Source organism: Nuphar pumila, chromosome 2 (genome assembly GCF_984573655.1).
Source record: "Nuphar pumila chromosome 2, dmNupPumi1.hap1.1, whole genome shotgun sequence".
Lineage (NCBI taxonomy): Eukaryota > Viridiplantae > Streptophyta > Magnoliopsida > Nymphaeales > Nymphaeaceae > Nuphar > Nuphar pumila.
This window is the reverse complement of record NC_143250.1, coordinates 132997182-133024671: the sequence shown is the minus strand read 5'-3', so window position 1 is coordinate 133024671 and position 27490 is coordinate 132997182. Positions and strand designations below refer to the sequence as shown.

The window sequence follows — 27490 nt, the reverse complement described above, 5'->3', positions numbered from 1 at the left end:
ATGAGTCGTCAGTTTATAGATAATGTAGTTGAGGTCCGTAGGAAGGGTGATAGAATTTTACTTATTAAATTAGTATTAGGTACGGATATTATTAATATTATTAGTGTTTATGCACCTCAAGTAGGTTTAGATGATTCCATTAAGCATCAATTTTGGGAAGATTTAGATGGAGTAGTACAAGAGACATCTTATGGAGAAAAGCTTTTCATCGGCGGTGACCTTAATGGACATGTAGGCATTAGTAGGGATGGATTTGAGAATATCCATGGAGGCTATGGTATAGGAGAAAGAAATGAAAGTGGAGAAAGGATTTTAGATTTTTGTTTGTCCTATGATATGATCTTAGCAAACACTTGGTTTAGGAAGAGGGAGTCTCACCTAGTAACATTTAAAAGTGGGGTTAATACGAGTCAGATAGATTTTTTCCTACTTAGAAAGAGAGATAGGGGTTGTTGCATCGATTGTAAGGTTATACCAGGAGAAAGTGTAGCTACACAACATAGAGTCTTAATTTTAGATCTTAGAATTAGACAATGCCGCAAAAGGGATAGACATAGGATAGATCCTAGAATTAAGTGGTGGGCACTGAAAGGAGCTAAACAAGGAATGTTTGTAGAGCAGGTAGTTAAAGAAGTTGATTGGTGTCTCGAGGAGGATTCAGAATCAATGTGGAATAAGATAGAGGGTGGTATGAGAAAAGTAGCTAAGGAGGTATTGGGTGAGTCTAAAGGCGGTGCACCACTAGGTAAGGATACATCATGGTGGAACGAGGATGTCAAATTAGCTATTAAGGTTAAAAGAGAGTGTTATAGAAATCTAAGTAAGAGTCGTGATAATGAGAATTTGGAGAAGTATATGATAGCAAAGAAGGAAGCTAAAAAAGTTGTTCGAAACGCGAGGGCTAAGGTATATAAGGAGGTTTATGACAAGTTGGATACCAAAGAAGGCGAGAAGGATATTTATAGGCTTGCAAAGATGAGAGATAGGAAATCGAAGGATTTGGGTATGGTTAGATGTATCAAAGATGAAACGCAAAGGGTTTTAGTCAAAGATGAGGAGATTAAGGAGAGATGGAAAGATTATTTTGATAAGCTATTTAATGATAGTCATGCTCAAGATCTTGGAGACTTCTCCATTCCTTTTCATGAGATAAATCGTGACTTCATGCGCAAGATTCAAAAGAAAGAAATTGCAGAGGCTTTGAAGAAAATGAAATCAAGAAGGGCAGTTGGCCCAGATGGTATACCTATCGAGGCTTGGAAATGCTTGGGAGAGAAAGGTTTAGAATGGTTGACAAATCTTTTTAACTTGATTTGGCGAACAAATAAGATGCCTAATGAGTGGAGGAAGAGTACTTTGGTGCCTTTATATAAGAATAAGGGTGATATACAAGATTGCACAAACTATCGTGGTATAAAACTCATGAGTCATACTATGAAACTTTGGGAGAGGGTGATTGAGTCTAGGTTGAGGAAGGTTGTCATGATATCGGAGAATCAATTTGGTTTTATGCGTGGAAGATCAACTATGGAAGCTATACATCTTCTTAGACAACTTATTGAAAGATATAGAGAGAGGAACAAAGATTTGCATATGGTTTTTATTGATTTAGAGAAGGCATACGATAGAGTACCTAGGGACGTTCTCTGGTGGACAATGATGAAGAAAGGTGTTTCTCTCAAGTACATTAGTATAATTAAAGATATGTATGAAGGAGTAGTAACCAATGTCCGCACTTGTGGAGGGGTGACAACCAATTTCCCGATATCGGTTGGGTTACATCAAGGATCTGCTTTAAGCCCTTTCCTATTTGCAATAGTGATGGATGAGCTTACGAGATCAATTCAAGAAAATGTACCGTGGTGTATGTTGTTTGCTGATGATATTGTTTTGATTGATGAGTCTAGAGCTGGGGTTAATGCTAAGTTAGAATTATGGAGACAGACATTGGAAGCTAGATGTTTTAAGTTGAGTAAGAGTAAGACTGAATATATGGAATGTCGGTTTAGTAAGCAACGAAGTAGTGATGGGAGTGTAGTGAAGCTTGGTGAGCAAGATATACCGGTGAATGATTATTTCAAATATTTGGGATCCATCATTCAAAAGTATGGAGAAATTGATGGAGATGTAAATCATAGGATAAAGGTTGGGGGGATGAAATGGAAAAGTGCTACTGGAGTGCTGTGCGATCGTAGAATGCCATTGCGGTTGAAGGGAAAGTTTTATAGGACGACTATTAGACCCGCTTTACTATATGGTACGGAATGTTGGGCTGCCAAGAGACATCATATTCAAAAAATGAGTGTAGCTGAGATGCGGATGCTTAGATGGATGTGTGGAAATACAATAAAAGATAAGATTCGGAACGAAGAGATACGTAAGAAGGTAGGTGTTGCACCCATTGAAAATAAGATGCGAGAGAATCGTTTACGGTGGTTTGGACATATTCGGCGAAGGCCTAATGATGCTCCAGTTAGAAGGTTGGAGAAATGGGAAAATATATTAGTTAAAAGAGGTCGGGGTAGGCCTAGGAAGACTTGGATGGAGATGATAGGAAAGGATATGAATGCTTTGAACCTCACCGAGGACATGGCGTTGGATAGAAATGATTGGAGGAAAAGGATTCATGTGGAAGACCCAAAATGAATTTCTTTTTTGGTTCATATCGCTGACCCCAATTGTTTTGGGATGAAGGCGTAGTTGTTGTTGTTGTTGTTGATGTGTCTATCTATGTATGCATGCATGTATGTAGTTTATTTCACAAATGCACATACATTCCTAAGTAGTGGTACGTTGTCTGACATGTGAAACTTTTTAATCAGTTTTCAACATTACATCCCTCCCTTCTCTCTCTCTCTCTTTGCACGTGTGTCACCTTGTTCTTTTGCTTATATAGATGACTGCATTTGTAACATTGTTCTTGTGCTGCCTCTAGGAAATGAGACAATAAAGAAACTGCAACAAATATTTGCTTCTACTACCCTTGTTTATGGTGGTTTGACATTAGATCTGCATTGCAATCGCTTTGGAGCCACAGCATTATTCCAGGTTTCCTGTCAAAAAGTGCTTCACTTTTTTCCGTTTAAATGTATTGCTGTATGTCACATGCTAACTTATTGAGTTTTTCTGCAATGTCATTAACACATACATTGATAAATTCTGTCACATGGATACAAATCTGAGAGCAAGACATGATGTGGATATGTTTGGTAGGATATGATAATTTAAAAAAATGAGGACACAGGGACACATCCGTACACACAATAGATGTGTGTGTGTGCACACACACATGTAAAACAACAATTCTAAATCACTATAATTAGCAACATAAAATAATGAAACTAAGTTGAAATTGAAATGTAACATAATTCATGACATTTTAAAAGAAAAGAACTCAAATGAATACAAGATGAATAAGATCATAGAAGAAAATAGTAAATGGCACAATGTTGACTGTGAGAAACTGGTTTGAATGTCCATGAAGTGTCATGTCATGTCTATGAAGTGTACGAGTTGTGTTGTGTCGACATGGGATACACATGCTAAATGAAGCGTCCATGTGACAGGATAAAATATCGAATTTGTTATGTGAGAATTTTGTACTTGAACATTCTTTTTATAACTAAAATGTGAGAATTCTAATTAATGTAGTGGCTTTACTCTAAATTAGTGTTCTATGTTTTGTAAACGATGATTTTCCTTTGTGAATCATCTTGTGAATTGCTATGAAAGCTGTAAAGATTTATTAGTTTTACAATGATCTTTTCGGAATTAATGCATATTCTTGGTAATTCATGACTTTGTGGAAGTTGTGGTTTAAATCTCTAGTAAATTAGTAATGTTGTCTTGTTAGATTAATTATGTCCACTAAATCATAGTATTTGTGATCTAGCTCTGCTAGAGTCAAAACAAGAATAGGAAGTGTAGCTTTGTGACACACTATGATATTCATTGTGCAAAGCCATAAGCAGCTCAATAGCATGTACTTGATCATCTGCATTGGTCTCATTTTTTTCACGCTCCTTGCAATCCTTGCACATTTTATATTAATGTAATCTCCATTAGTGATAAGGCATCCCACATCTGTTGCATTTCATTATACAAATGTCTGAATTGTTTTGCTTTCTTGTCTAAGAGCCCTAAGCTCTTGCACCAATTTATACCTCCTTGCCCACTTTCCTTGCCTATATACTTGTTTCAGAAAACCCCATGCATCCTTTGCCTCTTCAAAATTTGCAATACTAATAGCAATACTTTGCTCAACTGATCCCAATAGTCATGATGTAATGTTGACAATATTCATTGTCCATTATTTAATAGCATGATTGTAATTTTGTCCCTAATCTTGGGTGTACTCTTGGTTCCATCCAAATAGCCTCCTAGTTTGCAGCCCTCAATTAGTGGCTTCATAAACTCTATCCAATAGGTATAATTACTGCAAAGTAGCTTGACCAGGATGAGTTGGATATAATCTCCCTTATCCATCTCTTCAATCTCTTCTTGGCAGAAAACTCTTCCCTCCACAATTTTTTCCCAAAACCAGCCTTAAACCTTTAAAAGTAGATAACAATGACCAAAAACAGGTTCTATTTGGTCAACTTCACAGCCATCTAGGTTCAAAATACAAAGTTCTAGCTTACTGCGCCTTAGTCCTTTGTGAAAAAGTCGTCAAAACTTCTGATGTACCAAACCAAGTCATACCAAACTTGTTTTGCTGTATTTCTCTTCCAATAACGGCTGTAGAGGAAGAATTTTCAACTAGAAAAACCCATAAAATTTGGACAATATTCAAGAGTTTCCAATTTTGGTCAGGATAATTTAGGCAAAACTAGAAAATATTGAAAAAATCATATATGAGAACATTGATCTGATGACCTGAAATAAGATTTTAAGATTCTCGAAAATTATCTACTAGACTACTACTAAACTAGGTAGTCAAAAGCACTAATCCACCATTAGGCAGCGCAAAAGGCCTACTTGGTCTGTAGGTGAGACCATAGTGGCAAAAGTTTAAAACGGCAATTTATTGCTTAGATTTTTCTTGTAAGATTTAGATTTTTTTTTAATCTCGTGGTTTTTGCAGGAAAATATCTGCTAAAAAAGTAATAAATTAAAATTTAAAAGATGTGGAGCCAAATAAAAATTTAAAAAAATTCAAGGTCTTGTCCAAAATTCAAACCTTATACAGAACCATTCAAAGCTTTTAATTTCCAAGCTAGATTTTGAAAATCATTCAAAGCTTTTATTCCAAGCTAGATTTTGGGAGACCTTTTTTTTCTTCTCAGCACATTAAAAGTATTTAATTTCCAAATTGGATTTTAAGGAACCGTTTCTATTCTCACCACTTTCCAATCCTGTTTTTTTGAAAAGGGTTCCTATTCTTGGTGGATGAGACCAAAGTTTATGAGAGGTAAAAATTTAAATGGCAGTGTTTAATGAGATTTTACTTGAAAAAAACAATGCTATTTAATATTGCTAGCATATAATATACCTCCCTCAATAGTAAAATGTAGTGTATTGTGCCGTATCAGACCATATTGCACCGTATCATATGATACATGCTATATCATCAAATACAACTATTTTTTCACTTTTTTTTTTGTTGACAATGTTCATGTAATTTACTTTGAATCCTTTTTCACTTTTATTGATAACTTTTTAAATAAATAAGGATTTAGTAGAGTCCTATTCACTTATTGCTTAAGTTATGGATACAAAGGAATACAAATTTCATCTTAGTTTGTTGTGATTAGTGAAGACAAGGAAGCAAAGTATTATTAAGGAAGAACACACATTATTTAACTTTTATGTTTGTTATAATTATTGAAACTGATTAATAAAAGACATTATGAAACATCTTTTTTTATTGCTTAATACTTATCAAATGACTTATTACTTTTTTTAAATGTTTAATATCAGAAATTTATGATATATGTAATAGATCAATTTTTATAACATCATAAATATGACATATTTGATAACTATTACATATATAAGCTCATAAGAGACATCTATTTGTATTTTTTTTCTCTTTCTTTACATGGTATTAGAGTCTTGGTGCTCCTTGATTGCTCTTTGTATTTGAAGATAGCATGGTGGACCATGAAGATCTTAGGAGCGTTAGCTCGTTACTTTGAAAAGTGTGCTATCAAACCATCTTCATCTCTTTCTCTTCTCCCTCTTCTTTTCTCTCTCTCTCTCTCTTCTATTCTCTTTTCCTCCATGGCCGATAAGGAAGTTGTAATTGTTCTTCCCATCAAATTCAATGAGACCAACTACAACATGTGGGGCACTGCGGTGAAAAAATATTAGTAGGGAAAGAATTATGGCATTTGGTTGATGATTCCACTCCAGAACCTCAACCTACTCTTACCAAAGTTGTAGTGGAAGAAGATGAAACATCGAAATAAGAGACCCTAAAAGAAAATGAGAGAGATAAAGCTCTCTTGGATTATAAAAATAGCTATAAAGCTTGAGAAGTAGGCCATGCTAAAGTGCTCTCACTTTTCATGGGAAGCATCTGTGAGGATCCATGTGAAAACATCTTGGAATTTGAAAGAGCGGACGTCGCTTGGACTTTTATCAAACAAACGTATACCCAAAGAGATGCCACACACAAATGGGAAATACGTAACAAGATCATAAATGCACACAAGGTGACAAAAGTGTACGTGAGTACTATAGATCCTTAAAAATACTATGAGACCAAATGGCTAAATTAGAGCCTAGTTGGGACACACCCAATGATGCTCGTCTTAGAAATAAAAAATCTTAGAAGTGTAATTTTTTCAATTTATGCAAGGCCTAAGACCCGAATTTGAACATGTGAGGGTCACCATTACTCATCGTGATGAGCCTTCACTTGATGAATCTTGGCCGAAGTATTTATGAAAACGACTAGGTTGAAGACCATGACCGAGTCCAATGAATATAAGGATAATGTGTTGGCGGTACAAAGACTCGATGCCAACACTGACACTTACAAACCTCCTCATTCCACATGACCCAACTTTGGGAGGCAACATAATAATGATGGAAGAAAGAAAATCATATGCCACAATTGTGGTAGAAACTTCTAAAACATACAAGTCATACCTTTAAAGATTTGTGTTCATAATAAATTTGAAAACTTTTTCAGTACAACAATCCAGTCGTGAAGAGTAAGCTTCTTAGCTATCTGGCCAAAAAACAGTTTTTTTTAAACACCACCACTTAACTAAGCTCCAACTAGAAAGGAGGATAGGTGCCCCCAATCCCCATAATGTATGGCTCTTTTAGTACTTTACACCAACTATACAAGCAATTTGGTCAATTTAAGAGAAACATTCAGCCTATAGATGTTATTTGAAAAGAAAAGTTTTCCGATTGAATGGGCTTGATTATTCAAAGATCCTTCTTTGGGTCGCCCATGAGCGCAGCTTTCCATACTTGTCAGAGTTTTCAGCATTTAGTGAAAAGGAATATTATATAGGCCTAAAGGACCCTAAATTTAGATTTTTTTCTCGCTTTGTTCCTGGCAATCTGCACACCATCCAAAAACTCTTTCTTTAAATTTTATTCAAGTCAATCATATTAGAATCATTCAGATTTATCTTCTTTCAATGATTCACATATATAATTGTTAGTTTTGGATCATGGATCCGACCCGCACCACATTCCAAGGATCCACCTCGGGATGCGTGGGCGGTGGCATATTTGTAATTTGTTTTTATTACTTGTGTAATGTTATACCCTGTACAATACTTATAAGTAATAAGAAAAAAGGGAAAACCCTATTGCCGCCGACTCCCCTCTTCTCTCTTTACCTCACCTCTGACTCTTGCAGGTTGATTTTTCTAGCATGGTATCAGAGCACATGCGCGAAAATCAATCATCTAGAAGACCTATAAGGACCAGCACATGCTTCTAAAGGACGTAGGATTTATTTCTGTCCCTTTTCCTTAATCAGATTTCTTTCTTTCTCTTTTTCCTTAATCCTCTTTCATGTCATTCTAGTTTCTCTTTCGGTTCTTTTCATTTTCAATAATTTTCTGGTACACACGTCTTAATATTCTGTTCCAGTCTGCTGAATCTTTGATTTTCTCCCCAAAAATATTTCTGTTCAATATTTTCTGGTTCGCACGTCACTATTCCTCTGTGTGACGGAAGGCACTGATATCATTTTCAGCACACAACATTGCTGTTTTTTCTCTCAATATATTTATGTTCAATATTTTTCTGGTTCGCACGTCACTACTCCTCTGTGTGACGAAGGCACTGATATTATTTTCAGCACACAACATTGCTGATTTTTCCTCAATACACTGTCAGTACAGTCGGTATTTGGCATTCTATTTTGGTATCATCCCATTCCTATTCCCTATCTGTTATTGCATCTCATTCTTCATATAATCCATGGATTCCAAGTTGAACCCTAGTTTTCTTACTCACCTCATGACCCACAAGTTATCCCATGATAACTACTTACTTTGGAAGTGTCAGATCCATTGCACATTAAGCCTTATTTCCCCAAATTTAAAGGATAGGGTGAACGAAGAGCAGCAAGCTTGGATGTATCATATGAGGATAAAAATGAAACAAATGAAGATTCCAAATCTATTGGAATCATGTCGTTATCCCAATTAGTGGAGGCCCTACAATCGCTTATCAAAGGTTCATCTTCTATCACGGGAGCAACAATGTCCTCTCCTTCTCTTCCATGTAAAATTTCTTGGCTCTTGGACTCTGATGCTTCTCGCCATATGACCCTCTATGATCATTTACTTTTCGAATGTAAAAATAGTTCAAGTAGATCTAATGTTTTCATCGTCGATAACTCCTCTCTTGATATAAAAGGGTTTGGTGACCTAAAAATTCTTCAAATTTTTCTATACAAAAAATTAGATTTGTCCCAAAACTCAATTTAAATCTTCTTTCCGTTTCTCAAATTGTTGATCATGGTTGTAAAATCTCTTTTTTATTAGACCAATGTTTAGTGTAGGATCTCTAGTTCGAGATGCATATTGAGGAAAGCCATAGAGAAGATCTCTACTACATGGATCGATTGATATCCAAAAAATACTTTTTGTTATAATGTACATGATTTGGATATTATTTTGTGGTATCAAAGGCTAGGTCATCTTGACATATTTAAATTGTCCAATATACCTCATTTGAGATTTTTTTAAATGAAAATTTGATTGCATTGATTGTATTCTCAGTAAAATGAAGGTCATTCCCTTTCACAAGAGATTTTTTTCCCTACTAAACCACTTGAATTAAAACATTTGGATGTATGGGGTTCAACACCAAATGTATATCTAAGGGTGGTTATGTTTATTATGTAATCTTTGTTGATGATTATTCTCGTTACCAGTGTTATTAAAAACGCGCCTCAAGGCGCAAAAAGCACGCCTCGCCTTAAGGCGAGGGGCTTTATGCCTTGAGGCACATGAATAAAACACAAAGCCTCCAAGGCGTGCGCCTCATACGCCTTGAGGCGCACGCCTCAAAATGAGGCGTATACGCCTTTACTGCTTTTGGTCAAATTACGATCAAAGCCCAGATTTGACTAAAAGTTGGGATATAAACAAAGAGCACCCGACCCTAATTAGGGTTTTATTTTTGCATTCTGTTTCTCTCTCTCTCTCTCAACTTCTCTCTCTCTCTCGTCGTTCACACACATGCTCTTTCTCGTGGTTGAGCCCAGAAAATAGGTACGTTCTCTCTCACATGCCTGCACTCTCTCTCGTCTCGTCTCTCACATGCCTGTACTCTCTCTCGTCTCTCATGTATGTGACTGTGTATCACACAACTTCTCTCTCTCGTCGTTCACACACAGGCTCTCTCTCATGGTTGAGCCCAGAAAATAGGTACGTTGTCTCTCTCTCGTCTCTCACAAAAAAAATCTACGATATGCCAAGATAATGATGGTAGCCACTAGCCAGCATTACGGAAACAATTATAAATTCTGAGAAAAATGTTGGCAAGCAATCAACAATTAGACAGCTCCATGCCAAGAAATCAGCTACCAGTTCGTAATTATTCTGGCGGTGCATAAGCAAGGTTCGTGCTATAACTCTTTCCATCTCTGCTGTTTTTCATAAGACCAAAGCAATAAAGTCTTGGATCACCATTCTGCAACTACAAATAAGAATATAAGCTGAAACACAGCCACAACCATGTGTGCGTGCATGTGTGCATGCCCCACTAATGTTCTCAGGAAATTCTTGACAGGAGAGTATTTAGGGATAAAACTCATTTCTCCTGGAAAATATTGTGAGCAAGTCGTGAAGCTGTCTATGCACCTGTGCATGCTCCACTGGTCTCAAGAAATTCTTAGGGAGATTTTAAAATTCAATTCTCCTAGAGAAAAAAATTGCGAACAAATCAATGATGCTGTACAGGGACTCTGCAAGCTATAAACAAAGTCCAAAATTTCCAGCCTCTTCCAGTTGAGAGAAGGGCACGTTCTCTCAATTAAACAACTCAGACTAAATGGGACCAACAAACTTTTCTAATACAAGATTCTTGCTGCACTTGAGACAAACATACGTTATTACCTGATCAAAGAGAACTCTGTAATCTGTATGCATTGAGATCATGATACAATGGATGACCTTCACTACTACAATAGTCCAAAGCCTCGGCCATATAAAGAGCAACTCGTAGGCGCATAGCCCATTCAATTGTCTGTGTTTTCCCTAAAACAAAACAAACAAACATGAGAGAGCATTAGAGATGAAAACCATCTTGAAGATAAACTCATTCATAGAGTTCTAAAACTAAGAGAATACAACAAATATCACAGACACATACACACACAAAATTAACATTGCAGTGCCTAAAATCTGTGTACTTTTGTATAGTCATGCAGTACACAAATATTGAAATTTATGCTTGACATCACAAGTGGGAAAAGATCACTGAGTATACAAACCAAATTGACATGGATTTAGAATAGGGATAAAAAATAAACACAAAATTTTGAAATTAATTAAATATCCTAATGCACACTTTTAATAATGGTTATTTAAGCCATTGAATTTATCAAAGCACATTAATCATTGAAATATCAAAAACTATGGGAACATAAAAAGAAGCAACAGAAGTTGCTGCAGGAAGAAATATGCTTTTTAAAATGACCGACTTCTTGAAGTAAGATTCTAACCCGGCATCTAGGTTTCCTTCCAATGATGGTAAGAGAACAAATAAACAGACATCAGTTTGCTTATTTGTAGGAAACTTGATCAGCATATTGTTACTCTGTTTCAAGTTTGCATTCTGTTACTCTGTTTTATTATTTAAATATGTTGATTCATGTTGGACTGTTACTCCCTCTGATCTTTTAAGTTGATTTTTATATTGAATTTAGATGGGAGATAAATACTTTCTATCTCCCCTTTTTAGTTTTTCCATGGGTTCTTTCTTTCTTCTTACTTCTTTTCTTGATGCTATTTTTTATATTTTAATTTGTCCATCGGAAGCCATTGATTTTATAAAATCTGTGTGTATGTGATTGTGTGTGTCATGCATGGTTGCATGCTATGAAGGAATTTGATATTTGCACATGTGTTCTCTTTTTAGTGGCAAGTAATTCAAATTGGTTCCTAAATAAAAAAAATTTAAACTAACAATTTTCTAGTTCTCACTGATTTGTTTGTGTTTCCATTAGTTTTCAATTTATATATATTGATTCTTATTGTATTTTTGCAGTTGAACAATGGGAAGAGATGTAGGATGGGATCATGGAGTTAAAGTTTCAAATCCCACTAAAGATCCCAAACTCGTAGGACATGTAATTTGCAATTACTGTCATAAACAGACTACGAGAGGCATCTATAGGTTAAAACATCACTTAGTTGGCATAAAACATGGTGTAAGCATGTGTGAAACAGTTTCGCCTGATATGAAGAGATTTTTTTTCAGAATCATCTAAAAGATCAGAAGCAAAAGAAACAAAAGGAAGAACAAAACAAGTTGGATATCGGGAGAAGTGTTTATTTTGGATCATCAACCAACGATAATGTGAATAAAGAAACCAATGGATGATGTAGTGATGCAAAAACAAGCACAGGTGGTCCTATGAACCTCTTTGTGAATAAAGAAGAACGACAAACCACAATAAACATTGCTTTCAAAAGGGATGAAAGAAAAAATGTATGTCGTGCCATTGATAGATTTTTTTATGCAAATGCTTTATCATTTAATGTTTGCAACAATCCATATTTTGGTGCAATAGTAGAAGGTATTGCAAATTATGGGCGAGGGTTCAAACCACTTCTTATCACGAGATCAGAACGTGGATTTTGAAGGACGAGGTTGATTGTACTCACGAAATTTTAAAAGAGTTTAAAAAGGAATGACCAAAGGTTGGTTGCATCATTATGGCAGATGGTTGGACAAATGGAAAAGGAAGAAATTTAATTAATTTTCTTGTGAACAACTCATCTGGAACAATATTTTTGGAGTCTGTTAACATAAGCGACATGGAAAAAACTGGTGCAAATTTGTCTAACTTGTTTGAAGAAGTTGTTAAAGAAGTTGGTGAAAATAATGTGGTGCAATTCATCACAGATAATGCACCAAATTATGTTGCAGTTGAGAATATGCTAACAACAGGAAAAACATGTTTTTGGACACCATGTGCAGCGCATTGCTTGGATCTTATGTTAGAAGATATTGGAAAGATATCAATTTTTAAAGATACAGTGGAAAAGGCAAAAAAAATTACAAGATACATTTATAGTCATGCATGTGTATTAAATTTAATGAGAAAGTTCACAAAGAAGAAAAAACTTCTATGTCCTACCGTCACTCGTTTTGCCACAACGTATCTCACACTTCATAGTATTGGATGTTATAAGAAAGAGTTAAAGTCGATGTTCTTATCTTCAAATTTTAGATCATCTAATTACTATAAGAAATCTGATGCTAAAAACATTTCTTTTATTGTTTTTAATGATCATAAGTTTTGGGCTGCTATATCATATGCAATTAAAGCTACACTGCCTCTTGTGAAAGTGTTGCGATTAGTTGATGCAGATGAACCTGTTATGAGATTTTTGTATGAGACAATGGATAGAGCAAATGAAGAAATTGCTTCAAATCTTGACAAGGTTGAAAGAAAATATAAACCTATTTGGGATATCATTGATAGACGATGGGACTTGCAACTTCATAAGCCTTTGCATGCAACTGCCTATTATTTAAATCCACATTTTCATTATGCTGACAACTTCAACTCAGATGGAGAAGTGATGAGTGACTTTTATGATTGTGTTGAAAAATTGGTTTCTGATGCAAATATTTGGTTGAAAATTAAAACACAAATCGATGCATTTAAAAAGACAAAGGGATTGTTTGGTAGAGAGACATCTGTTACAACAAGAAAATTAAAAAGTTTTGGTAAGTTTGCAATTATGTTGTTATTTGTCAATATTTTTTTTATGTTTTTGTTAATTATGACATTCTTAATATTTTATTATTTTTTATTGTTTTATTTGAATGCAGCTGATTGGTGTTCATTTGGACACGAAAATCCTGAGTTGATGAATTTTGCAATTCGAATTCTAAGTTTGACGTGCAATGCATCGGGCTTTGAGAGGAATTAGAGTACTTTCTCATTGGTTTGTGACTTTGTATTTTATTTTTGAAATACATTTTTATAAGTTTAATTATCTTATAATTGATTATCAATGATTTGAAATTATAGGTACATACAAAATGAAGGAATAGACTTGAACAAGAGAAGATGAATGCATTGGTTTTTGTAATGTACAATATGAAATTTGTTAAAATGTAAAACTGTACATATATGTATATATAATAATATTATATTATTATATATATATATATATAAATACATTTTTCATTTCTTTCTTTTCTGTAATTTTTTCTTTTATTTTTATTTTTTGTCTTTATGTCATCTAGTTCAGTTTGAACTAGAATGACTGTTGTTAGTCAAATCCTGTCCAGACTTGACTAGCAATAGAGCTGTTGGACTGACATAGTCCAACAACTCTTAATAGAGCTGTTGGATTGACACATTCCAACAGCTCTAAATAGAGCTGTTGGACTGTGCCCAATAGCTCTATTGAGTCCTCTTTCAGCTGTGTATATAAAGGGGTGCAGCCCCTCTTGTATTTTACTCCAATGCTTCTTAAGCAATTGGTTTTTTATATCAATAAAGAATACATTTTTATTTTTATTTTGTTTCCAGTTATACCCTTTTTAAGGGTTATGCTTTAGTGTCGTTCTTTACACTTGCTCTTGTTAATCTAAGCTCGTGTTTCGAAGATCCCCATTTCATTTCATGGTATCAAAGCCGCGGAAGTACTAAATCTTGAGGAAAAGCTGCCTCGGTTTCCGTGCCCGTTTGCAAAAGTGTTCGCCACTTGAAGAGAAGTGTTTTATCACTTCATTGGAGAATATTTCACATCTTGTTGTATTGTTTTTTTTTTCTTTTTCATTTTCCTTCTTGTTTCTCTTCTATCCCCATTCTTTCTCTCCTTGTAATCGATGGATGACAATGATAAAGTCACCATCATGCCTATGAAACTAAGCGATACGAACTATGTAACATGGGCTTCAATCATGAAGCACCATATATGGGGAAAAGGCTTATGGGGGATTGTGGATGGTTCCGATTCGGAACCTAAGCTATCTCTTACTAAAAAGGAGGGAGATAAAGAGGTCCCTCCATCGGAAGAAGAGAAAATCAAGGCTATTGCCTCATACGAGAAGAAATGGAAAGAATGGAGAATATCTCATGCGAAGATAATGTCATGGCTTATCAATAGCGTTGACATTAAAAAATGCTCAAGTCTTGCCAAATTTGATCATGCCGATAAGGCATGAGAATACCTTAAGAATATGTATTCCCTTAAAGATATTGCACACGTGTGCAACCTCCAAGAAAAAGTTTGAATGATGACACAAGGAGACAAAACTATTCGTGAATATTACAATGGGTTGTCCGAATTTTGGGAAGAACTTTCCCTTTTAGAACCAAAGTGGCATTGTGCCGAAGACATCGAGCTTCGTCAGAAACAACTTGATGCTGAACATTTTTACCAGTTTATCACTGGATTAAGGCCGGAATTTGAAACCACTAAATCGACACTACTTCACCGGGGAAAAATTCCTTCTATTGTTGAAACTATTGAAGAGTTAACAATGGAAGAAAATCGTCTCCGGAAAGGTTCTTTAAAAATTGAAGATGATTCCGTTTTAGCCGTGTCTAGACCAGGGAATCATGTTCGATCATATAGGCCTCCTCACTTTAACCGACAAAATGATGACTATGATAAGAAGAAAGTTATTTGTCATCACTGTCATGAACCGGGACACTACAGGCCACAATGTCCCAAACTTAAGGAGCTGAGAGAAAAAAGAGCTGCAATTGCTGGATCGGAGCCTAAAGATCAGGATGCACCAGTTTCCCTGGCCCAACTAATGGAGATTCTTCAGCCTCTCATCAAAGGTGCCTCTTCCTCATCTGAAGCTTCAACCGGCGCAGCAGCCTCATCTTTTTCTGATCTAGGTAAAATTTCTTGGCTTCTTGACTCTGGTGCATCTTTTCATATGACCCCAAATAATCAAAGTCTATCCAAATGTGTTAAAAATAAAACAAGTGTGTCAAAGGTCTTTATTGCTGATGGGACTTTTCTTGAAATAGAAGGAATAGGAAATTTTGAAAAAATTTATAAAACAATTTTTTTTTTATTCCAGAAATTAGACATGTTCCCAAATTAAATTTAAATCTTTTATCTGTATCTCAAATTTCTGATTATGGGTGTAATATTTCTTTTTCTTCTCATGGTTGTTGGGTACAGGATCGCCAGTCAGGCAAGCTGATTGGGGAAGGCCATAGAGAAGGAGGACTCTATTACATGGATTTTTTGGAAATGCCGAATAAAGCTTTTTGTTATAATATTCAAAAAATAGAGTTGGAACTGTGGCATAAGAGACTTGGTCACCCATATATAGCCAAAATCCAACATTTTCCAAATCTAGGGAAATTTTGTAACTCTGAATCATTTGATTGTAAAGATTGTATTCTCGGCAAAATGAAAAGATTACCATTTCAGAACAGAACCTTTTTCTCTTCAAGACCACTTGAATTAATACACTCGGATGTTTGGGGTCCTGCACCAGTAATTTCTAGAGGATTTGTTTACTATGTTATTTTTGTCGATGATTTCTCCCGACATACGTGGATGTACTTTCTCAAACATAAGTCTGAAGTATTTTCATACTTTCAAACTTTTCATAATATGGTTAAAACAAGTTTCAAAATGATATTACTATTTTTCGCACAGATTCAGGGGGAGAGTTTTTATCCACAGATTTTCAAAATTATCTTAAATTGCATGGCATCACACATCAAAGATCTTGTCCTTATACACCTCAACAAAATGGACTGGCAGAACGAAAACATCGCCATATTATAGAAACCACTAGGACTTTATTAATAGCAAATCAAGTCCTGAAAGACTTTTGGGCAGAAGCTGCCTTAACTGCCACCTATCTCATTAATAGGATGCCATCTTCTTCGTTACAAAATATCACTCCCATTGAAAAACTTATGAACATTTCTCCAGACTACTCTAGACTAAGAATATTTGGGTGCAAATGTTTCATATTTACTGACAAAAATGATAAACTTTTCCCTCGTGCGATTCCCTGTGCCTTTTTAGGATATGCTGAAAACCAGAAAGGTTATAGATGTTTTGACTTCAAAAATAATAAACTATATGTGTCTAGAAATGTTTCCTTTCTTGAAAAGGAGAGCTTCTTTGATTTTAGAAAATTAAAAGACGTCACTGAGTACTCCTTTTTGCTAGATCTAACATCAACATCTGATGAATATGACCTTGACTGTAACTTTGATGATGATCAAAGAATTATTGATCTTAATGTTGAAAATGAAGAAGTTCATAGAGATACTAGTATTCAATATTCCAGGCGACAAGAGTCTAATCCTCCATGTGCACTTGAGAAATATTCTAACATTCCAACTAGACAATCATCCCGAATCTCGAGGCCTCCAGGAAAGTTTGTATCATACGAGTCTTTCTCACCCACGTATAGGGCAGTTATTGCATTAATTTACTCATATGAAGAACCATCCACATATTTTCAAGCAAAAAATGATATCAAATGGATAGAAGCCATGAAAGCTGAATTAGATGCACTTGAAAAGGCTTCTACATGGAATATTCAAGATCTTCCTCCAGGGAAGAAAACTATAGGATGTCGATGGGTTTATAAAATTAAAACCAAGAGTGATGGTACTCTTGAAAGATATAAAGCCCGTTTAGTAGCCAAAGGTTATGCCCAAGAATATGGGATTGATTATGAAGAAACCTTTGCTCCGGTGGCTCGTATGACTACTGTCCGAACTTTAATTGCCTTAGCTTCTATCAAAAAATGGTCTATTTTTCAAATGGATGTTAAAAATGCTTTTTTAAATGGAAAGCTAGTTGAAGAAGTATATATGGAACCCCTCCTGGTCTAAGTATTCCTAAGGGTAAAGTCCTTCGCTTAGAAAAAGCTCTTTATGGACTTAAACAAGCACCAAAAGCTTGGTATGATAGGTTTAGTCGTGTTATGATTGATATTGGTTTTCAATTCTGTTTAACTGACACTGCTTTGTTTATTAAGAATTCTGATGCAGGGATCATTGTGCTTCTTTTCTATGTGGATGATATGATCATCACCGGAAACGATAAACAGGGAGTTAAAACAATCAAAACACTTCTTAAATCTCATTTTGAAATGACTGATTTGGGCTTGTTGAGATATTTTTTAGGCATTGAAGTTGCTTATTCTCCTAGAGGATATTAATTATCTCAGACTAAATTTGCTTTTGATATTGTTTTCAGGTCTGGTATTACTGATGATAAGAAAGTTGATACTCCAGAAGTTGTTAATGTTAAAATGAAGATTGATGATGGAGAACTTCTTGCAGACCCTACTCCTTACAGACAGCTTGTCGGGGCACTTTCCCATCTATCCATTACCAGACCAGATATAGCACATGCTGTTCATACAGCAAGTCAATTTCAACATGCTCCTACTTCTGTTCATATGGGAGCAGTCATGCGTATTATCAGATACATCAAGTCCTCTCTTTCACGAGGACTTTTCTTATCTTCCTCCTCTTCTCTTGATTTAATTGCATATACTGATGCTGATTGGGGAGATGATCCCAATAACAGACACTCAACCACTGGCTTTTGTGTCTTTTTAGGGGAATCATTAATCTCGTGGAAGTGTAAAAAGCAACAGAAGGTATCTCTCTCATCCACCGAAGCTGAATACAGAGCCATGGCAACCACGACCATGGAAGTAGTTTGGCTCCGACGACTGCTTGCTGTCATGGGAGCTGAAGCAACAAAGGCTTCACAAATGTGTTGTGACAACAAAAGTGCGATCTACATTACCAGTAACAGAACATTCCACGAACGCACCAAACACATCGAAATAGATTGTCACTACGTCAGAGAGGAATATCTACACGGGATAATTGATCTGCCATATGTCACTTCAGAATATCAGTTAGCAGACTTCTTTACAAAGCCTCTCGCTGCTCCCCGATTTCACTTTCTCTTAGACAAACTTTCGCTCATTGTACCGTAAGTTTGAGGGGGAGTGTTAAAATGTAAAACTGTACATATATGTATATATAATAATATTATATTATTATATATATATATAAATACATTTTTCATTTCTTTCTTTTCTGTAATTTTTTCCTTTATTTTTATTTTTTGTCTTTATGTCATCTAGTTCAGTTTGAACTAGAATGACTGTTGCTAGTCAAGTCCTGTCCAGACTTGACTAGCAATAGAGCTGTTGGACTGTGCCCAATAGCTCTATTGAGTCCTCTTTCAGCTGTGTATATAAAGGGGTGCAACCTCTCTTGTATTTTACTCCAATGCTTCTTAAGCAATTGGTTTTTCATATCAATAAAGAATACATTTTTATTTTTATTTTGTTTCCAGTTATACCCTTTTTAAGGGTTATGCTTTAGTGTCATTCTTGACACTTGCTCTTGTTAATCTAAGCTCGTGTTTTGAAGATCCCCATTTCATTTCAAAATTAAGAGAGAGAAATATGAGAAGGAGGGCTACCAAAGACCCTATATGTCTAGATCATATGGACTCAGACGATGAGTGGATTGTGGAGAAGGAAGATCCAATGTTGCCTAGTGATCCCAATTGGTTGGAGGATTCATGGTTGGATCCAAACTTCGACATAAATGCCATTGAGCATGTGCCTATTGAAAAAGTTACTTCACCTCATGATTTACAAAGTGGTTCTAGGCAATAGAGGTCTTCAAGAGATCGAGGTAAAGCTATATTCCTTTTACCTTGTTATGAATATAAGTGTATTTTTTAATTACATAACATAAGTATTTAATATATGATTTTTTATTGAAGGAAAAAAAAGCAAAAGAAGTTACCGAGGACGTGGAGGAAGAAAGTGCCGACGATGAAGAGTCAGAGAATGAAGATGAAGGAAAACACATTTATATGGATTCCTTAGATAATGACATTGAAGACTTAGATATTGATGATGACGAGACACAAGAAGAGTCTAGGCCCTAATTCATATTATAGAGCTATGGTCATTTATATGTTTTTTGGGTCTTTGAGTTGTAATTATGAATGTTAACACTTTCATTTTGAAGAGTTTTGGATAAATATATTAACATTTGGTTGTTAATGTTAACATGCATTTTCTAATTATGACATGATGTTGTTAGTGCTAATATGCATTTTGTTGTTAATATTAATTTTTTATTGAATGATTGCTCATATTTTATTTCTTAGATACTTACATAGATCAAGTTGTTGCATTAATATTACTTTTACATGTTAATCTCATATTTTTTTTGTATTTATTTGAGATTTTTTATTTTTCGTTGGTTGTTGCTTCATCAATAAATCTTTTTTTATTTATTTATAATGTTAGATAATTTTTATAGTTTTTTTAAAGTTTTAATAAATTTTTTTTGAGGCTTACGCTTTGCGCCTCGAGGCTTACGCCTCGCCTCAGATTTTGGTGGAGCGCCTCGCTACGCCTCAACGCTTTTCACAACACTGCTCGTTACACTTGGATTTACTTTCCTAGGTACAAACATAAAGTATTTAAAAATTTTAAATCCTTTCATAACTTAGTAAAAAATCTATTTGAGTCTAATATAACTATTTTCTGCTCTGATTCATGGGAAGAGTTTATGTCAAATGATTTCAAAAAATATTTGAAACTAAATGAAATTGTTCACCAAAGATCTTGCTTACACTCCTCAACAAAATGACTTGGCTGAAAGAAAACATAAACACATCATAGAAACTACTAGAACCCTTCTCTTTTCAAAAAAATATCTCAAAGAAATTTTGCGCCGAAGCTGCCCTTACCGTTGTTTATCTCATAAATCGTATTCCCTCTGTGAAGCTTCAAAACATTTTCCCTCTTAAAAAACTTTATAACACTTTCACTAATTTTTCTAGACGAAGAACTTTTGGACTTAAATGCTTTGTTCTTACCAATAAAAATGACAAATTGTCTCCTTGTGCAATTTATTGTGTTTTCCTCGGATATGGAGAAACCCAAACATGATTTAGATGTTATTTTTCATAATGATATACTATATATCTCTTGAAATGTGTTTTTTTTGGAAAAAAAGTTTCTTTGATTAAAATGTGCCTAAGAAAGCTAGTAATTACTTGTTTGAATTCCTTCTTAAAGATAAAGAAGATTCTTTAAGTATTAATAATGTAAATGAAAAACCTCAATTAAATACTCTTGGTGATGTTCTTGATATAGATAGATACACCCATCATGTCCTTCAATACTGTAAAAGGGGCAATGATAGCCAACCCAATGCTTTAGACATATTCTAGCCTTGAATCACAAGAATCTAGAGCCCTTAGGAGATCCACTAGGGAATCTAGACTCCCAGATAGATTTGTATCTTAGAGTTTTTCCCCCTTAATATAGAGCTTGCCTAGCCAAAATCTTTTCTTATTTTAAATTCAATTCTTATAAGCAAGCCAAAACCCGTTATGAATAGATTGAAGCCATGCACATAGAAGTTGATGCTTTATAAAAATTTAACACATGGCAAATAGCAGATTTACCTAAAAGTAAAAATTTCATAGGTTGTTGATGGTATAAGGTTAAAACCAATAGTGACGACTCCCTTGAAGGATATAAGGCTAGGTTAGTTGCCAAGGGTTATTCTCAAGAATATGAAATAGACTACGATGAAACATTTGTATCAGTAACAATGATGACCTTTGTTAGAACTCTTATAGTTGTTGTTGACATTAGAAATTGACCCATCTATCAGATGAATGTCAAAAATGCATTTTTAAATGGAGAATTAAAAAAAGGCATATATGGATTCTCCACTAGGATATGAAATTCCAGCAAGAAAGGTTTTTTATTTACATAAAGCTTTGTATGGTTTAAAACATGCTCTTAAATCCTCGTATGATAAATTTAACTCTGTTACAATTAAACTTGGTTTTAAGTCTTATTATTACTAACACTTATATGTTTGTTAAGCACTCTGATGCAGGTGTTGTTATTCTTATTCTTTACGTTGATGATATGATCATTATTGGAGAAGATAAACATGAAGTTAATTATATAAAAAATATTTTGAAACAAAGTTTTGAAATAACATATTTAGGGTTCCTTAAATATATTTTAGGGATTGAGGTAACATATTCTGCCCGTGGTTATTTTCTAACTCAATCCAAGTTTACCATTGGGATTATTGACAGGTCTGACATTACACATGAAAAGAGGGTGGATACTCTTGAAGTTATCGACTCAAAGATGAAAATCGATGATGAGACACCCTTGGAAGACCCCACTCCTTATCATCAGATGATTGAGGCCCTTACGTATTTAACGATCACCCGAACTTACATTTCAAGTCAGTTTGAATGCTTCTACAACTGTACACATGAGTGTTGTTATGCACATTATTAGATATTTACAAAATTCTGTCTCTAAAGGATTTTTTGTTTGTTTTCGCCTTCTCCACTTGAATTAATTGCATATATTGATTCTGATTGGGGAGAAGACCCTAATGATAGATGCTAAACTACTGGTTTTGCGATAGATCTTAATGAGGACCTTCTTCGTTGATGTGATTTAAAAAAAATTGAGGGACCATACATCCGAATGCATCGACTCAAAGGGTTTGTTAGATATAAAAGTTATATTGAAAAATGGAAGAGACTTCATCTTTCCAAGAATACAATCATTGCATGTAATATCTTTTTCATTGTGATTTTTTTTTCAAAAAAAGAAAATGATACAATTTTAATAAACTTGGATGTCAAAGTCTTTTGTGCCAAGTTACAATATCTTTATCTTAGACATAGTTACAAAAGTATTTGGAAGAAAGAGACAAAAAATCCATGACGTAGAGATCTCCTCTCCTATACCCTTGCCCAATCAACTTCTCTGATTGGAGATCTGCAATGAGCAACTTTTATATGAGAGATTTCACATCTATGGTAAAAAAATTTTGAAACGAAAAATACAACAACAAACAACAACAACTACGCCTTCATCCCAAAACAAATGGGGTCGGCGATATGAACCAAAAAAGAAAATCATTCTGGGTCTTCCACATGAATCATTCTCCTCCAATCATTTCTATCCAATGCCATGTCCTCGGTGAGGTTCAAAGCATTCATATCCTTTCCTATCATCTCCATCCAAGTCTTCTTAGGCCTACCCCGACCTCTTTTAACTAATATATTTTCCCATTTCTCCATCCTTCTAACTGGAGCATCATTAGGTCTTCGCCGAATATGTCCAAACCACCGTAAACGATTCTCTCTCATCTTATTTTCAATGGATGCAACGCCTACCTTCTTACGTATCTTCTCGTTTCGAATCTTATCTTTTATTGTATTTCCACACATCCATCTAAGCATACACATCTCAGCTACATTGATGTCTCTTGGCAGCCCAACATTCCGTACCATATAGTAAAGCAGGCCTAATTGTCGTCCTATAAAACTTTCCCTTCAACCGCAATGGCGTTCTACGATCGCACAACACTCCAATTGCACTTTTCCATTTCATCCATCCAACCTTTATCCTATGATTTACATCTACATCAATTTCTCCATACTTTTGAATGGTAGATCCCAAATATTTGAAACAGTCATCCACCAGTATTTCTTGCTCACCAAGCTTCACTACACTCCTATCACTGCTTCGTTGCTTACTAAACCGACATTCCATATATTCTGTCTTACTCTTACTAAACTTAAAACCTCTTGTTTCCAATGTCTGTTTCCATAATTCTAACTTAGCATTAACCCCAACTCTAGACTCATCAATCAAAACAATATCATCAGCAAACAACATACACCACGGCACATTTTCTTGAATTGATCTCGTAAGCTCATCCATCACTATAGCAAATAGGAAAGGGCTTAAAGCAGATCCTTGATGTAACCCAACCGTTATAGGAAAATTGGTTGTCACCCCTCCACAAGTGCGGACATTGGTTACTACTCCTTCATACATATCTTTAATTATTTTAATGTACTTGAGAGAAACACCTTTCTTCATCATTGTCCACCAGAGAACGTCCCTAGGTACTCTATCGTATGCCTTCTCTAAATCAATAAAAACCATATGCAAATCTTTATTCCTCTCTCTATTTCTCTCGATAAGTTGTCTAAGAAGATGTATAGCTTCCATAGTTGATCTTCCATGCATAAAACCAAATTGATTCTCCGATATCATGACAACCTTCCTCAACCTATACTCAATCACCCTCTCCCAAAGTTTCATAGTATGACTCATGGGTTTTATATCACGATAGTTTGTGCAATCTTGTATATCACCCTTATTCTTATATAGAGGCACCAAAGTACTCTTCCTCCACTCATTAGGCATCTTATTTGTCGGCCAAATCTTGTTAAAAAGATTTGTCAACCATTCTAAACCTTTCTCACCCAAGCATTTTCAAGCCTCGATAGGTATACCATCTGGGCCAACTGCCCTTCTTGATTTCATTTTCTTCAAAGCTTCTGCAATTTTTTTTTTTGAATCTTGCGCATGAAGTCACGATTCATCTCATGAAAAAGAATTGAGAAGACTCCAAGATCCTGAGCATGACTTCCATTAAATAGCTTATCAAAATAATCTTTTCATCTCTCCTTAATCTCCTCATCTTTGACTAAAACCCTTTGCGTTTCATCTTTGATACATCTTACCATACTCAGATCCCTCGATTTCCTATCTCTCGTCTTTGCAAGCCTATAAATATCCTTCTCACCCTCTTTGTTATCTAACTTGTCATAAACCTCTTTATATACCTTATCTCTCACGTTTTAAACTACTTTTTTAGCTTCCTTCTTTGCTATCATATACTTCTCTAAATTCTCTTTATCACGACTCTTACTTAGATTTCTATAACACTCTCTTTTAACCTTAATAACTAATTTGACATCCTCGTTCTACCATGATGTATTCTTACCTAGCGGTGCACCGCCTTTATACTCACCCAATACCTCCTTAGCCACCTTTCTCATGCCACCCGCTATCTTTTTCCACATTGATTCTGAATCCTCCTCGAGACACCAACCAACTTCCTTAATTACCTGCTCTGCAAACATCACTTGTTTAGCTCCTTTCAGTGCCCACCACTTAATTCTAGGATCTATCCTATGTCTATCCCTTTTGCGGCATTTTCTAATTCTAAGATCTAAAATTAAGACTCTATGTTGTGTAGCTACACTTTCTCCCGGTATAACCTTACAATCGATGCAACAACCCCTATCTCTCTTTCTAAGTAGGAAAAAATCTATCTGACTCGTATTAATCCCACTTTTAAATGTTACTAGGTGAGACTCCCTCTTCCTAAACTAAGTGTTTGCTAAGATCATATCATAGGACAAACCAAAATCTAAAATCCTTTCTCCATTTTTGTTTCTTTCTCCTATAACATAGCCTCCATGGATACTCTCAAATCCATCTCTACTAATGCCTACATGTTCATTAAGGTCACCGCCAATGAAAAACTTTTCTCCATAAGATATCCCTTGTACTACTCCATCTAAATCTTCCCAAAATTGACGCTTAATGGAATCATCTAAACCTACTTGAGGTGCATAAACACTAATAATATTAATAATATCCATACCTAATACTAATTTAATAAGTAAAATCCTATCACCCTTCCTTCGGATCTCAACTACATTATCTATAAACTCACGACTAATAACAATCCCTACTCCATTCCTATTCCTATTTATTCCTGTATACCAAATCTTATATCCTAAAGGTTCTATCACTTTTGCTTTCTCACCTACCCATTTGGTCTCTTGTAGACATAAAATATCCATCTTTCTCTTACACATAACATCTACTAACTCTACCAACTTACCAGTTAAAGATCCTATGTTCCAAGTGGCTAACCTAATTTTATGGTCTTGAACTATCTTCTTTACCCCCACCCGTCCAACAAAGTGAGGGAACCCTTGCCTATTTGACACCACACCCGGGCGCCGGTGTGACGTATCGCTTCTGGGCGACGACCTAGCAACCCTTGCCCATTTATCACTGCCTTCGGGCCTATAGAGTACAGCGCATCGCTCAGTAGGGAACACCCCAACGAATTTCTCTTTTTGGTTCATATTCATAGGGTATGACTAAGTTTTTATGCTGGCTGTCACTAGCCTACCGCAACCCTCCTCCTTTATCCGGGCTTGGGACCGACAATGTATAACTAAACAATATAAAAATAAATTTAAATTTAATTTAGGAACTCTAACTTTTGGCACAATTTTTTTTGAGAGTTTTTAAAATCCTTTTCCATTGACAACAAAAACAAATGACAAGTTTGAGTTAGTGCTTATATCAGATAGATGAGATGCATTAGAAGTCATGTGAAAATAGGCTCCTGAGTCAAGAATCCAAAAAGACACCCGAATGAGAGGATGATGCGATTTGGGCCATATATAGAAGGTGATGATTTCAAAAATTGTTAAAGTGCCTTCACTAATTGTGCAATAGACAAATCTTTGAGTTTCCTTTCTTTCTTGCTTGTCTCATTGCTTGTTTTGGATGTGGGACCTCCAAGGGAAGCCACCTTAGTCTTTAACTTTGGACATGCCGATTTGATATGCCATAGCTCATTGCAAAAATGGTAAATAATCCTTAGTCCTCCGTTATTTTCTCCTTAAGTGTGGAGGTTTGTAAGTCTTCACATTGTTGTCGAGTCTAACGACCACCAACACTTCATCTCCTCTCTTAGTCATGCCGAGACAAGTTTCTTCTTAACAAATCTCGACAAATGTTTTATTTAATGAAATATGAAAGGATCTATGAAGGAGGGAAGCATGCACTTGTTTGAACTCCAGACGAAGGCCATAAAGAAATTGGAAAAATATTCTCTTTCCATTTGCCTTTGTGTAAGTTCAATGGTGGGTCCCTCTCATTGAGGCATAGCAAGTGCTACTTCATCTCATAGTACATACAAGGCACTATAGTAGTTTCTGACGCTCATGTCTCATTTCTTTGTGGATCCAATCTTTTCTTGCAAGAAATATTGTTTTGCAAGATCCTTTTGGGTGAACATTACTTTCGACCATGCTTCATTTTCTTTCTTGAATTTGGCTAGATTTACATATCTTTATTTTTACATTATTCACGAACTATGCCAAAATCTTGACATGTTCACTCTCGCAATCTTGCATTTTTATTTGATATTCTTAAATTGCCTTGGTTCTTTCGTCTCCTTTAAGAGTCTTCACTTGGTCTCCTTTTTTTGTGAGTTTAAGTTGTGTCACTAACATAATCCCAAGGTCTTTTTTCCTATGAGGTGATTCTCCATCATGCCGACCCACATCAAGTACTTTGTCCCATTGAGCTTGAAGGAGAGCTCAATCTTGGACTCATGCTTGGCCATGATAAAGGAGTGAAAGAAAAGAGATGGAAAGTGGAAGAAAGAGGAACACACCAAGCACAATCACCACGAACACTTGATCTTGCTTACACAAAGATCAACAAGGTCCAAGGGTCAAGATCCCAACGGCTCCATGTAATGAAATCTTGAACACGAGCACAAGACCAATACGGCAATACACAAGCCACTAATGGGCAAATACAAAGGGCCACAAGGGCACATACCAGAATAACTTACAAATAACACTCAAGAGAGCTCACAAGATAAAAATAATAAAATGTTTTACTCATAAAATGCTTAAGAAAAGCATGAAAATAATAAAAGTGAGAGAGGCTAGTCCAAACTAGCCATTGGGCTAGTCCCAACGGCTACAAAGAATAATAAAAAACAGGAAAAGGGACAAAACTGCCCCTAATGGGCAGATCCTATTACAAAGACTAAAATGCCCCTAAAGGGCATGACCTATTACATTCAAAGATAAAAAAATAGAAAAGATACCCCCACCCACCCACACACATATATATATATGTCTGTGTGTACTAATATAAA

General features: G+C 35.4%; 1 protein-coding gene across 1 annotated transcript in view; it reads left to right on the top strand.

Annotated features, from left to right (window-relative positions):
- The window catches only part of TSK (tetratricopeptide repeat (TPR)-containing protein), an 85166-nt gene that overhangs the window by 35103 nt on the left and 22573 nt on the right, over window positions 1-27490 (top strand). The window contains exon 14 of the mRNA XM_089993315.1: window positions 2936-3048. Within this exon, the coding sequence (XP_089849441.1) occupies window positions 2936-3048 (113 nt within the window). The remainder of the gene's footprint in view (window positions 1-2935; window positions 3049-27490) is intronic.